Here is a 13,449-nt window from a genome sequence, read left to right as displayed (position 1 = left end):
CAGTGCTGACTGGGAGAGAGAGAGAGAGAGAGAGAGAACAGTGCTGGCTGGGAGAGAGAGAACAGTGCTGACTGGGAGAGAGAGAGAGAGAACAGTACTGACTGGGAGAGAGAGAGAGAGAACAGTGCTGACTGGGAGAGAGAGAGAACAGTGCTGGCTGGGAGAGAGAGAGAGAGAACAGTACTGACTGGGAGAGAGAGAGAACAGTGCTGGCTGGGAGAGAGAGAGAGAGAACAGTACTGACTGGGAGAGAGAGAGAACAGTGCTGACTGGGAGAGAGAGAGAACAGTGCTGACTGGGAGAGAGAGAGAGAGAGAGAGAACAGTGCTGGCTGGGAGAGAGAGAACAGTGCTGACTGGGAGAGAGAGAGAGAGAACAGTGCTGACTGGGAGAGAGAGAGAACAGTGCTGACTGGGAGAGAGAGAGAACAGTGCTGACTGGGAGAGAGAGAGAACAGTGCTGACTGGGAGAGAGAGAGAGAGCTACATCCTACACGCCATGGAATGATGAGATTATCAGCTCAAGCCTGACCTTCCAGGTGACCTTGAGCAACGACTTCCACGTGTGGCGGAGTTTGATCAGGATCCACAAGAAGGACGAGAAGCTTAAGCTGGACAAGTTGAATTCTTCAAGGGAGACACAGGAGAGGTCGCCCACACTGATAGCCCACTCTATTCTCTGATGGCCCACTCTATTCTCCAATAGCCCACTCTATTCTCTGATGGCCCACTCTATCATCTGATGGCCCACTCTATCATCTGATGGCCCACTCTATCATCTGATAGCCCACTCTATCCTCTGATGGCCCTTTCAGCCCAATAGCCCATTTGCCCCTTTAGTTATTAGACATCTGTTGGCATTGATCAAACATAGCAGCACGTTCGACCCATCTAATTAGCCAGACTGTCCCACACAGACCAAACCGTGACGACACGAGGGGACGGGACTGCGTACAAACAACTTTCCCCCATTCACCCCCCCCCCCACCCCACCCACTTTACTTGCTCACTACACCAACTATAAACAAGGTTCACCCATTCATCCCCCCCCCCACACCCCCACCCACTTTACTTGCTCACTACACCAACTATAAACAAGGTTCACCCATTCATCCCCCCCCCCCCACACCCCACCCACTTTACTTGCTCACTACACCAACTATAAACAAGGTTCACCCATTCATCCCCCCCCCACACCCCACCCACTTTACTTGCTCACTACACCAACTATAAACAAGGTTCACCCATTCATCCCCCCCCCACACCCCACCCACTTTACTTGCTCACTACACCAACTATAAACAAGGTTCACCCATTCATCCCCCCCCCACACCCCACCCACTTTACTTGCTCACTACACCAACTATAAACAAGGTTCACCCATTCATCCCCCCCCCCCACACCCCACCCACTTTACTTGCTCACTACACCAACTATAAACAAGGTTCACCCATTCATCCCCCCCCCCACACCCCACCCACTTTACTTGCTCACTACACCAACTATAAACAAGGTTCACCCATTCATCCCCCCCCCACACCCCACCCACTTTACTTGCTCACTACACCAACTATAAACAAGGTTCACCCATTCATCCCCCCCACACCCCACCCACTTTACTTGCTCACTACACCAACTATAAACAAGGTTCACCCATTCATCCCCCCCCCCCCACACCCCACCCACTTTACTTGCTCACTACACCAACTATAAACAAGGTTCACCCATTCATCCCCCCCCACACCCCACCCACTTTACTTGCTCACTACACCAACTATAAACAAGGTTCACCCATTCATCCCCCCCCACACCCCACCCACTTTACTTGCTCACTACACCAACTATAAACAAGGTTCACCCATTCATCCCCCCCCACACCCCACCCACTTTACTTGCTACTACACCAACTATAAACAAGGTTCACCCATTCATCCCCCCCACACCCCACCCACTTTACTTGCTCACTACACCAACTATAAACAAGGTTCACCCATTCATCCCCCCCCACACCCCACCCACTTTACTTGCTCACTACACCAACTATAAACAAGGTTCACCCATTCATCCCCCCCCACACCCCACCCACTTTACTTGCTCACTACACCAACTATAAACAAGGTTCACCCATTCATCCCCCCCCCCACACCCCACCCACTTTACTTGCTCACTACACCAACTATAAACAAGGTTCACCCATTCATCCCCCCCACACCCCACCCACTTTACTTGCTCACTACACCAACTATAAACAAGGTTCACCCATTCAATTCCCCCCACCCCACCCACTTTACTTGCTCACTACACCAACTATAAACAAGGTTCACCCATTCATCCCCCCCACCCCACCCACTTTACTTGCTCACTACACCAACTATAAACAAGGTTCACCCATTCATCCCCCCCCACCCCACCCACTTTACTTGCTCACTACACCAACTATAAACAAGGTTCACCCATTCATCCCCCCCCACCCCACCCACTTTACTTGCTCACTACACCAACTATAAACAAGGTTCACCCATTCATCCCCCCCACACCCCACCCACTTTACTTGCTCACTACACCAACTATAAACAAGGTTCACCCATTCATCCCCCCCCCACCCCACCCACTTTACTTGCTCACTACACCAACTATAAACAAGGTTCACCCATTCATCCCCCCCCACACCCCACCCACTTTACTTGCTCACTACACCAACTATAAACAAGGTTCACCCATTCATCCCCCCCCCACCCCACCCACTTTACTTGCTCACTACACCAACTATAAACAAGGTTCACCCATTCATCCCCCCCCCACACCCCACCCACTTTACTTGCTCACTACACCAACTATAAACAAGGTTCACCCATTCATCCCCCCCCACCCCACCCACTTTACTTGCTCACTACACCCAACTATAAACAAGGTTCACCCATTCATCCCCCCCACCCCACCCACTTTACTTGCTCACTACACCAACTATAAACAAGGTTCACCCATTCATCCCCCCCCACCCCACCCACTTTACTTGCTCACTACACCAACTATAAACAAGGTTCACCCATTCATCCCCCCCCCCCACCCCACCCACTTTACTTGCTCACTACACCAACTATAAACAAGGTTCACCCATTCATCCCCCCCCCACACCCCACCCACTTTACTTGCTCACTACACCAACTATAAACAAGGTTCACCCATTCATCCCCCCCCCCACCCCACCCACTTTACTTGCTCACTACACCAACTATAAACAAGGTTCACCCATTCATTCCCCCCCCACACCCCACCCACTTTACTTGCTCACTACACCAACTATAAACAAGGTTCACCCATTCATCCCCCCCCCACACCCCACCCACTTTACTTGCTCACTACACCAACTATAAACAAGGTTCACCCATTCATCCCCCCCCCACCCCACCCACTTTACTTGCTCACTACACCAACTATAAACAAGGTTCACCCATTCATCCCCCCCACACCCCACCCACTTTACTTGCTCACTACACCAACTATAAACAAGGTTCACCCATTCATCCCCCCCCCCACCCCACCCACTTTACTTGCTCACTACACCAACTATAAACAAGGTTCACCCATTCACCCCCCCCCACCCCACCCACTTTACTTGCACACTACACCAACTATAAACAAGGTTCACCCATTCATCCCCCCCCCACCCCACCCACTTTACTTGCTCACTACACCAACTATAAACAAGATTCACCCATTCATCCCCCCCACCCCACCCACTTTACTTGCTCACTACACCAACTATAAACAAGGTTCACCCATTCATCCCCCCCCCACACCCCACCCACTTTACTTGCTCACTACACCAACTATAAACAAGGTTCACCCATTCATCCCCCCCCCACCCCACCCACTTTACTTGCTCACTACACCAACTATAAACAAGGTTCACCCATTCATCCCCCCCCCCCACACCCCACCCACTTTACTTGCTCACTACACCAACTATAAACAAGGTTCACCCATTCATCCCCCCCCCACACCCCACCCACTTTACTTGCTCACTACACCAACTATAAACAAGGTTCACCCATTCATCCCCCCCCCCCCCACACCCCACCCACTTTACTTGCTCACTACACCAACTATAAACAAGGTTCACCCATTCATCCCCCCCACACCCCACCCACTTTACTTGCTCACTACACCAACTATAAACAAGGTTCACCCATTCATCCCCCCCCCCCACCCCACCCACTTTACTTGCTCACTACACCAACTATAAACAAGGTTCACCCATTCATCCCCCCCCCCCACACCCCACCCACTTTACTTGCTCACTACACCAACTATAAACAAGGTTCACCCATTCATCCCCCCCCCCACACCCCACCCACTTTACTTGCTCACTACACCAACTATAAACAAGGTTCACCCATTCATCCCCCCCCCCCACACCCCACCCACTTTACTTGCTCACTACACCAACTATAAACAAGGTTCACCCATTCATCCCCCAGCCCCACCAAGCCCATCAGCCCACCAATCCCATCAGCCCACCAATCCCATCAGCCCACCAATCCCATCAGCCCACCAATCCCATCAGCCCACCAATCCCATCAGCCCACCAATCCCATCAGCCCACCAAACCATCAGCCCACCAAGCCCATCAACCCACCAAGCCCATCAGCCCACCAAGCCCATCAACCCACCAAGTCCATCAGCCCACCAAGCCCATCAGCCCACCAAGCCCATCAGCCCACCAAGCCCCCACTAAGCGAGTCGACTGTGTCAACAGACTGCGACTGCTGGCCAAAGAACAAGCCAACCACGGCAAGCACATGGAGAACCTGCACGACCGTCTCTTTGGTGTCATCAACAGCCAGACCTCCCTCTCGCTCACACTAGAGCACATGCGACACGTACTGGAGGAGACAGGTGGGTGGCTGGTAGGGGGGTGGGGTGGCGGGCAGGGGAGGGGAGGGGTGGCGGGCAGAGGTGGGGGGGAGGGGTGGGGTGGCGGGCAGGGGGGCGGGGGAGGGGAGGGGTGGCGGGCAGAGGTGGGGGGGAGGGGTGGGGTGGCGGGCAGAGGGGTGGGGTGGCGGGCAGGGGGGTGGGGTGGCGGGCAGGGGTGGGGTGGGGTGGGGTTACTAGCAGTGGGTGACAGGCTGGAGTGGCCGGCAGTGTTCCACTAACACTTATGCCGCTCTCCACAGCCAAGAAAAAGTTCCAGACTCCAGGTGAGGTTATGACCCTACGAGACCAGCACTCTAAATGCAGGATGTCCCCGTACCCGGGCACCACCATACGGCGGTTTCCTGTTTTTGACAAGAACGTTTCGTGGGAGGTAAGTCTTGGTTGTCAAATGGGAGGTAACTTGGTTATCATAAATATGGGAGGTAACTCTTGGTTGTCCACCCAACAGGAGAGTTACCCGAGCTACGACCCTCCATCTTTCTCCAAAGAAATCTCTCTCTATGACGTCACAAGACAGCCATATGTGGACCCGGACTTGTTTGAGTAGGTCAAGTTTGATCAATTGACCTAACAACTGACCTGGCTAGTGACCTAACAACTGACCTAACAAGTGACCAGGCTAGTGACCTAACAAGTGACCCAACAAGTGAACAGGCTAGTGACCTAACAAGTGACCTAACAACTGACGTAACAAGTGAACTGACTAGTGACCTAACAAGTGACCTAACAACTGACCTAACAAGTGACCTGACTAGTGACCTAACAACTGACCTAACAAGTGACCTAACAAGTGAGCTAACAACTGACCCAACAAGTGACCTAACAAGTGACCTGACTAGTGACCTAACAACTGACCTAACAAGTGACCTAACAAGTGAGCTAACAACTGACCCAACAAGTGACCTAACAAGTGACCTGACTAGTGACCTAACAACTGACCTAACAAGTGACCTAACAAGTGAGCTAACAACTGACCCAACAAGTGACCTAACAAGTGACCTGACTAGTGACCTAACAACTGACCCAACAAGTGACCTAACAAGTGACCTGACTAGTGACCTAACAACTGACCTAACAAGTGACCTAACAAGTGAGCTAACAACTGACCCAACAAGTGACCTAACAAGTGACCTGACTAGTGACCTAACAACTGACCCAACAAGTGACCTAACAAGTGACCTAACCTCTACTCCAGGATCATGCGACAGCGCGAGGAGCGGGCCAAGCTTGATGTGGCTGACATGGACAGCTCAGACGTGCTGTGGTTGGAGTTCAACCCGCAGTTCAACCAGGAGCGGGAGGAGTGGACCTCGGGCGGGGAGAAGTACACGGTCAACAGGGTCAGCCTGGCAGTCAAAGACGAGCAGAACTTTCAGTACACGGTCGACTCTAGCGGCGTGCCGAGGTGGGTGGTGGTGGGTGGGTGATGGTAGGTGGGTGGTGGTAGGTGGGTGATGGTAGGTGGGTGGGTGATGGTAGGTGGGGGATGGTAGGTGGGTGGGTGATGGTTGGTGGGTGGGTGATGGTAGGTGGGTGATGGTAGGTGGGTGATGGTAGGTGGGTGGTGGTAGGTGGGTGATGATTGGTGGGTGGTAGGTGGGTGATGGTGGGTGGGTGGGTGATGGTAGGTGGGTGATGGTAGGTGGGTGGGTGATGGTTGGTGGGTGGGTGATGGTAGGTGGGTGATGGTAGGTTTATGAGTGATTGTGAGTGGGTGGGTGGTTGTGCTATGAGTTTGATGCTGATGTCGCCTAGATTATCTAACAAACATTGTTGTTTGTATGCGAGATGAAATGTTTACACAAATGCAGAAATCCTATGGGCCGCACGGGGATGCGGGGGCGTGGCAACCTGTGGCGCTGGGGTCCCAACCACATGATCTACGCCATCGTTTCCCGCTGGAAGAACATCTACAACGCTGCAGACATCTCCATGGGCCACAAGATGGTCAACGGCAAGAAGGTGCTGGAGATCATGGTGGTACAGGACGAACTGGTCAATGAGGACTCTCTACCCGGGGTATGTGCTTGACCCACGGGGTATGTGCTTGACCCACGGGGTGTGTACTTGACCCACGGGGTGTGTACTTGACCCACGGGGTATGTGCTTGACCCACGGGGCTTGACCCGACCCACGGGGTATGTACTTGACCCACGGGGTATGTGCTTGACCCACGGGGTGTGTACTTGACCCACGGGGTGTGTACTTGACCCACGGGGTGTGTACTTGACCCGACCCACGGGGTATGTACTTGACCCACGGGGTGTGTACTTGACCCACGGGGTGTGTACTTGACCCACGGGGTGTGTACTTGACCCACGGGGTATGTACTTGACCCGACCCACGGGGTATGTACTTGACCCACGGGGTATGTACTTGACCCACGGGGTGTGTACTTGACCCACGGGGTGTGTACTTGACCCACGGGGTGTGTACTTGACCCACGGGGTATGTACTTGACCCACGGGGTGTGTACTTGACCCACGGGGTGTGTACTTGACCCACGGGGTGTGTACTTGACCCACGGGGTGTGTACTTGACCCGACCCACGGGGTGTGTACTTAACCCACGGGGTATGTACATTTGATATTTGCAATATTTGAGTGACCTACGATCAACGTTACATAATTCAATATTTGTTTTCTGAAATAACTTAAGTTCTACACAACTAGGACACTAGCAATGTCAAGGTCGTACTGAGTTGGTGACGTGGCAACTGTATTTTGCAGGACTTCATCACGGGCAGGGTGAACAAGTTCAACGTCCTGTGCGAAATGTTCATGAAGGAACTCCTGGGGGAGAAGGAGGTGCCAGGCACGACACAGCTGGATCAGGACGACATGATACAGGTGGGCGGGCAGGTGACAGGTGGGCGGGCAGGTGACGGGTGGGCGGGCAGGTGACAGGTGGGCGGGCAGGTGGGCGGGCAGGTGACAGGTGGGCGGGCAGGTGACGGGTGGGCGGGCAGGTGACAGGTGGGCGGGCAGGTGACAGGTGGGCGGGCAGGTGACGGGTGGGCGGGCAGGTGGGCGGGCAGGTGACAGGTGGGCGGGCAGGTGGGCGGGCAGGTGACGGGTGGGCGGGCAGGTGGGCGGGCAGGTGACAGGTGGGCGGGCAGGTGACAGGTGGGCGGGCAGGTGACAGTTGGGCGGGCAGGTGACGGGTGGGCGGGCAGGTGACAGTGGGCGGGCAGGTGACGGGTGGGCGGGCAGGTGACGGGTGGGCGGGCAGGTGACAGGTGGGCGGGCAGGTGACGGGTGGGCGGGCAGGTGACGGGTGGGCAGGCAGGTGACAGGTGGGCGGGCAGGTGACAGGTGGGCGGGCAGGTGACAGGTGGGCGGGCAGGTGACAGGTGGGCGGGCAGGTGACAGGTGGGCGGGCAGGTGGGCGGGCAGGTGACAGGTGGGCGGGCAGGTGACAGGTGGGCGGGCAGGTGACAGGTGGGCGGGCAGGTGACAGGTGGGCGGGCAGGTGACAGGTGGGCGGGCAGGTGACAGTTGGGCGGGCAGGTGACGGGTGGGCGGGCAGGTGACGGGTGGGCGGGCAGGTGACGGGTGGGCGGGCAGGTGACGGGTGGGCGGGCAGGTGACGGGTGGGCGGGCAGGTGACAGGTGGGCGGGCAGGTGACGGGTGGGCGGGCAGGTGACAGGTGGGCGGGCAGGTGACGGGCGGGCGGGCAGGTGACTGGTAGACGGGCAGGTGACGGGTAGTCGGGCAGGTGACAGGTGGGCGGGCAGGTGACAGGTGGGCGGGCAGGTGACAGGTGGGCGGGCAGGTGACAGGTGGGCGGGCAGGTGACAGGTGGGCGGGCAGGTGACAGGTAGGAGCATGCAAATAATTCCACCATGTCCTTTCAGTTTTTTCGTCAGTTTGTGAGCAGCGACTTTATTTTCTCTGGAATTCTGGGTAGATCCATGTCTTCCAGCCTGAGCAGCTCCATGGTATACAAGGGCTACATGGACGACACCAACAACACGGACAATGCATGGGTGGAGGCGGAAATATGGAGCTTTCATTACCATAGCAACGACAAGCTGGACAAGAAGATCTTACAGGTGGGTGGCTAGAAGATCTTACAGGTGGGTGGCTAGATCATACAGGTGGGTGGCTAGATCATACAGGTGGGTGGCTAGAAGATCATACAGGTGGGTGGCTAGAAGATCTTACAGGTGGGTGGCTAGATCATACAGGTGGGTGGCTAGATCATACAGGTGGGTGGCTAGAAGATCATACAGGTGGGTGGCTAGAAGATCATACAGGTGGGTGGCTAGAAGATCATACAGGTGGGTGGCTAGATCATACAGGTGGGTGGCTAGATCATACAGGTGGGTGGCTAGAAGATCATACAGGTGGGTGGCTAGAAGATCATACAGGTGGGTGGCTAGAAGATCATACAGGTGGGTGGCTAGAATATCATACAGGTGGGTGGCTAGATCATACAGGTGGGTGGCTAGAAGATCATACAGGTGGGTGGCTAGAAGATCTTACAGGTGGGTGGCTAGATCATACAGGTGGGTGGCTAGATCATACAGGTGGGTGGCTAGAAGATCATACAGGTGGGTGGCTAGAAGATCATACAGGTGGGTGGCTAGAAGATCATACAGGTGGGTGGCTAGATCATACAGGTGGGTGGCTAGATCATACAGGTGGGTGGCTAGAAGATCATACAGGTGGGTGGCTAGAAGATCATACAGGTGGGTGGCTAGAAGATCATACAGGTGGGTGGCTAGAATATCATACAGGTGGGTGGCTAGAAGATCATACAGGTGGGTGGCTAGAAGATCATACAGGTGGGTGGCTAGAAGATCATACAGGTGGGTGGCTAGATCATACAGGTGGGTGGCTAGATCATACAGGTGGGTGGCTAGAAGATCTTACAGGTGTGTGGCTAGAAGATCATACAGGTGGGTGGCTAGAAGATCATACAGGTGGGTGGCTAGAAGATCATACAGGTGGGTGACTAGATCATACAGGTGGGTGGCTAGAAGATCATACAGGTGGGTGGCTAGAAGATCATACAGGTGTGTGGCTAGAAGATCATAAAGGTGGGTGGCTAGAAGATCATACAGGTGGGTGGCTAGAAGATCATACAGGTGGGTGGCTAGAAGATCATACAGGTGGGTGGCTAGAAGATCATACAGGTGGGTGGCTAGAAGATCATACAGGTGGGTGGCTAGAAGATCATACAGGTGGGTGGCTAGAAGATCATACAGGTGGGTGGCTAGAAGATCATACAGGTGGGTGGCTAGAAGATCATAGGGGGTGGCTAGAAATCATACAGGTGGGTGGCTAGATCATACAGGTGTGTGGCTAGAAGATCATACAGGTGGGTGGCTAGAAGATCATACAGGTGGGTGGCTAGAATATCATACAGGTGGGTGGCTAGAAGATCATAGGGGGTGGCTAGAAGATCATACAGGTGAGTGGCTAGAAGATCATACAGGTGGGTGGCTAGATCATACAGGTGGGTGGCTAGATCATACAGGTGGGTGGCTAGAAGATCATACAGGTGGGTGGCTAGAAGATCATACAGGTGGGTGGCTAGAAGATCATACAGGTGGGTGGCTAGATCATACAGGTGGGTGGCTAGAAGATCATACAGGTGGGTGGCTAGAAGATCATACAGGTGGGTGGCTAGAAGATCATACAGGTGGGTGGCTAGAAGATCATAGGGGTGGCTAGAAGATCATACAGGTGGGTGGCTAGAAGATCATACAGGTGGGTGGCTAGAAGATCATACAGGTGGGTGGCTAGAAGTTCATAGGGGGTGGCTAGAAGATCATACAGGTGGGTGGCTAGAAGATCATACAGGTGGGTGACTAGATCATACAGGTGGGTGGCTATATCATACATGTGGGTGGCTAGAAGATCATACAGGTGGGTAGCTAGATCATACAGGTGGGTGGCTAGAAGATCATACAGGTGGGTGGCTAGAAATCGTACAGGTGAGTGACTAGATCATACAGGTGGGTGGCTAGAAGATCATATAGGTGGGTGGCTAGATCATACAGGTGGGTGGCTAGAAGATCATACAGGTGGGCGACTAGAAGATCATATAGGTGGCTAGATCATACAGGTGGGTGGCTAGATCATACAGGTGGGTGGCTAGAAGATCATACAGGTGGGTGACTAGAAGATCATATAGGTGGCTAGATCATACAGGTGGGTAGCTAGACCATACAGGTGGGTGGCTAGAAGATCATACAGGTGGGTGACTAGAAGATCATATAGGTGGCTAGATCATACAGGTGGGTGGCTAGATCATACAGGTGGGTGACTAGAAGATCATACAGGTTAGTGGCTAGAAGATCATACAGGTGGGTGGCTAGAAGATCATACAGGTGGGTGGCTAGAAGATCATACAGGTGGGTGGCTAGAAGATCATACAGGTGGGTGGCTAGATCATACAGGTGGGTGGCTAGAAGATCATACAGGTTAGTGGCTAGAAGATCATACAGGTGGGTGGCTAGAAGATCATACAGGTGGGTGGCTAGAAGATCATACAGGTGGGTAGCTAGATCATACAGGTGGGTGGCTAGAAGATCATACAGGTGGGTGGCTAGAAGATCATACAGGTGAGTGGCTAGATCATACAGGTGGGTGGCTAGATCATACAGGTGGGTGGCTAGATCATACAGGTGGGTGACTAGAAGATCATACAGGTTAGTGGCTAGAAGATCATACAGGTGGGTGGCTAGAAGATCATACAGGTGGGTGGCTAGAAGATCATACAGGTGGCTAGATCATACAGGTGGGTGGCTAGATCATACAGGTGGGTGGCTATAAGATCATACAGGTGAGTGGCTAGATCATACATGTGGGTGGCTAGAAGATCATACAGGTGAGTGGCTAGTTCATACAGGTGGGTGGCTATATCATACAGGTGGGTGGCTAGATCATACATGTGGGTGGCTAGAAGATCATACAGGTGGGTGGCTAGAAGATCATACAGGTGGGTGGCTAGATCATACAGGTGGGTGGCTATATCATACAGGTGGGTGGCTAGAAGATCATACAGGTGGGTGGCTAGAAGATCATACAGGTGGGTGGCTAGATCATACAGGTGGGTGGCTAGAAGATCATACAGGTGGGTGGCTAGAAATCGTACAGGTGGGTGGCTAGAAGATCATACAGGTGGGTGGCTAGAAATCGTACAGGTGGGTGGCTAGACTTAGCATAGATTAAAACTTGAATTACCTGTCATGTTTAAACCCTAACTCCTGTCAAGTTTAAACCCTAACTCCTGTCAAGTTTGAACCCTAACCCCTGTCATGTTTGAACCCTAACCCCTGTCATGTTTGAACCCTGTAGCGCGAGCGTCACTGGCGCGAGGTCTCATCACAGATGCACCTGGCCAGCAGTCAGCTGCCGCACGTTCTCGAAGTGGCCAGGGTACTAGACGAGTCCAGCAGCTAACAAAGTCACCCACTGGACCTCACACGCATGACCTAACCCACTGGACCTCACACACATGACCTCACCCACTGGACCTCACACATGACCTCACACACATGACCTCACACACATGACCTCACACACATGACCTCACATACATGACCTCACACACAATAGAAAACAAATGATGGCGTTCGAAATATTAAACCACATTCTTTCTTGTTTCCTTTTTTTTTAGAATTGTGTTTTTGGTGTATTAAAGAAAATAATTCACGTTTGTAAAAGTTTTTATTTAATTCCCAATGTCTGTCTATTTGTGCGTCTGTGGGTTTGTGGCAAATCTTGAAATTCAATTTTGACTGAGTTATGATGCAACGATTGAAAACGATAATTTATCTCCAAAGTCAACTCACACTCACCTTAGCTTAAATCTCATGTAATTAACTAGTCATTATCTTAATTAATTCAGTAACAATTGCGTTAACAACCCGTTACTAAAATATTAACTTACTGTTTACACTTTTAAAATTCAGAACTACTAAAACAAAATGAATATAAAAACCTTTCTGATAATAAGCTTTAATGGGGGACAGTATTACCCAAATACCAATAAACCGGGAGTGATCTCCCCTAAACTGTCTTGAAAATTCTTGTACAGCAACTCTAGATACAGACTATATTTTCAATCGATGTTAAATTACTTAAACTTTTTAAAATAAAATTTTGAAGAAAAAAGAATTGCGCAACAAGTAAACGCCAAACTGTATGTGTATAGTAGTGCGGAATATTATTAGTAATTTATAAATTTACATGCGTTTTTTGTGAAATCGGAAATAGCGAAAATTACTACTTCCGGTCAACGGAAATAACTCAAAATTAGACAGCAGGCAGAGAATTAGGTCTTTTACTTAGATGTGACATTTCATATAACTATCTGAAACAGCACTCAAGCTATAAAATACTTCATCAACCAAGCTGTAACGGTACACAAGTTATTGTGTTCACAGATACACACACACACACACATACGGACAAGATTAGAAAACTATGTTTTTCCGATCCATGGAAGTGTAAAACGTCGAGATTTGCAAAAATCTCGATTTTTTTTTTTGCACGA

General features: G+C 52.1%; 1 protein-coding gene across 3 annotated transcripts in view; it reads left to right on the top strand.

The window, feature by feature from the left end:
- Positions 1–12,598, top strand: part of LOC131954827 (transient receptor potential cation channel subfamily M member-like 2) — a 42,281-nt gene extending 29,683 nt beyond the window's left edge. For 2 of the 3 annotated variants that reach the window (XM_059318629.1, XM_059318620.1), the window contains exons 24-32: positions 539–648; positions 4,759–4,898; positions 5,177–5,307; positions 5,386–5,480; positions 6,133–6,342; positions 6,749–6,956; positions 7,667–7,786; positions 8,795–8,992; positions 12,249–12,598. In XM_059318629.1, the coding sequence (XP_059174612.1) occupies positions 539–648; positions 4,759–4,898; positions 5,177–5,307; positions 5,386–5,480; positions 6,133–6,342; positions 6,749–6,956; positions 7,667–7,786; positions 8,795–8,992; positions 12,249–12,353 (1,317 nt within the window). In that variant the 3' untranslated portion in view covers positions 12,354–12,598. The remainder of the gene's footprint in view (positions 1–538; positions 649–4,758; positions 4,899–5,176; positions 5,308–5,385; positions 5,481–6,132; positions 6,343–6,748; positions 6,957–7,666; positions 7,787–8,794; positions 8,993–12,248) is intronic. The other variant, XM_059318638.1, reaches the window with a different exon arrangement.
- The last annotated feature ends 851 nt before the right edge of the window (positions 12,599–13,449 follow it).

Source organism: Physella acuta, unplaced genomic scaffold, assembly GCF_028476545.2.
Source record: "Physella acuta isolate Inbredline_101_S28 unplaced genomic scaffold, ASM2847654v3 ptg000079l, whole genome shotgun sequence".
Taxonomy (NCBI): Eukaryota; Metazoa; Mollusca; class Gastropoda; family Physidae; genus Physella; species Physella acuta.
Note: the sequence above shows the minus strand (reverse complement) of the source record. Positions and strands in the feature narration are given on the sequence as shown.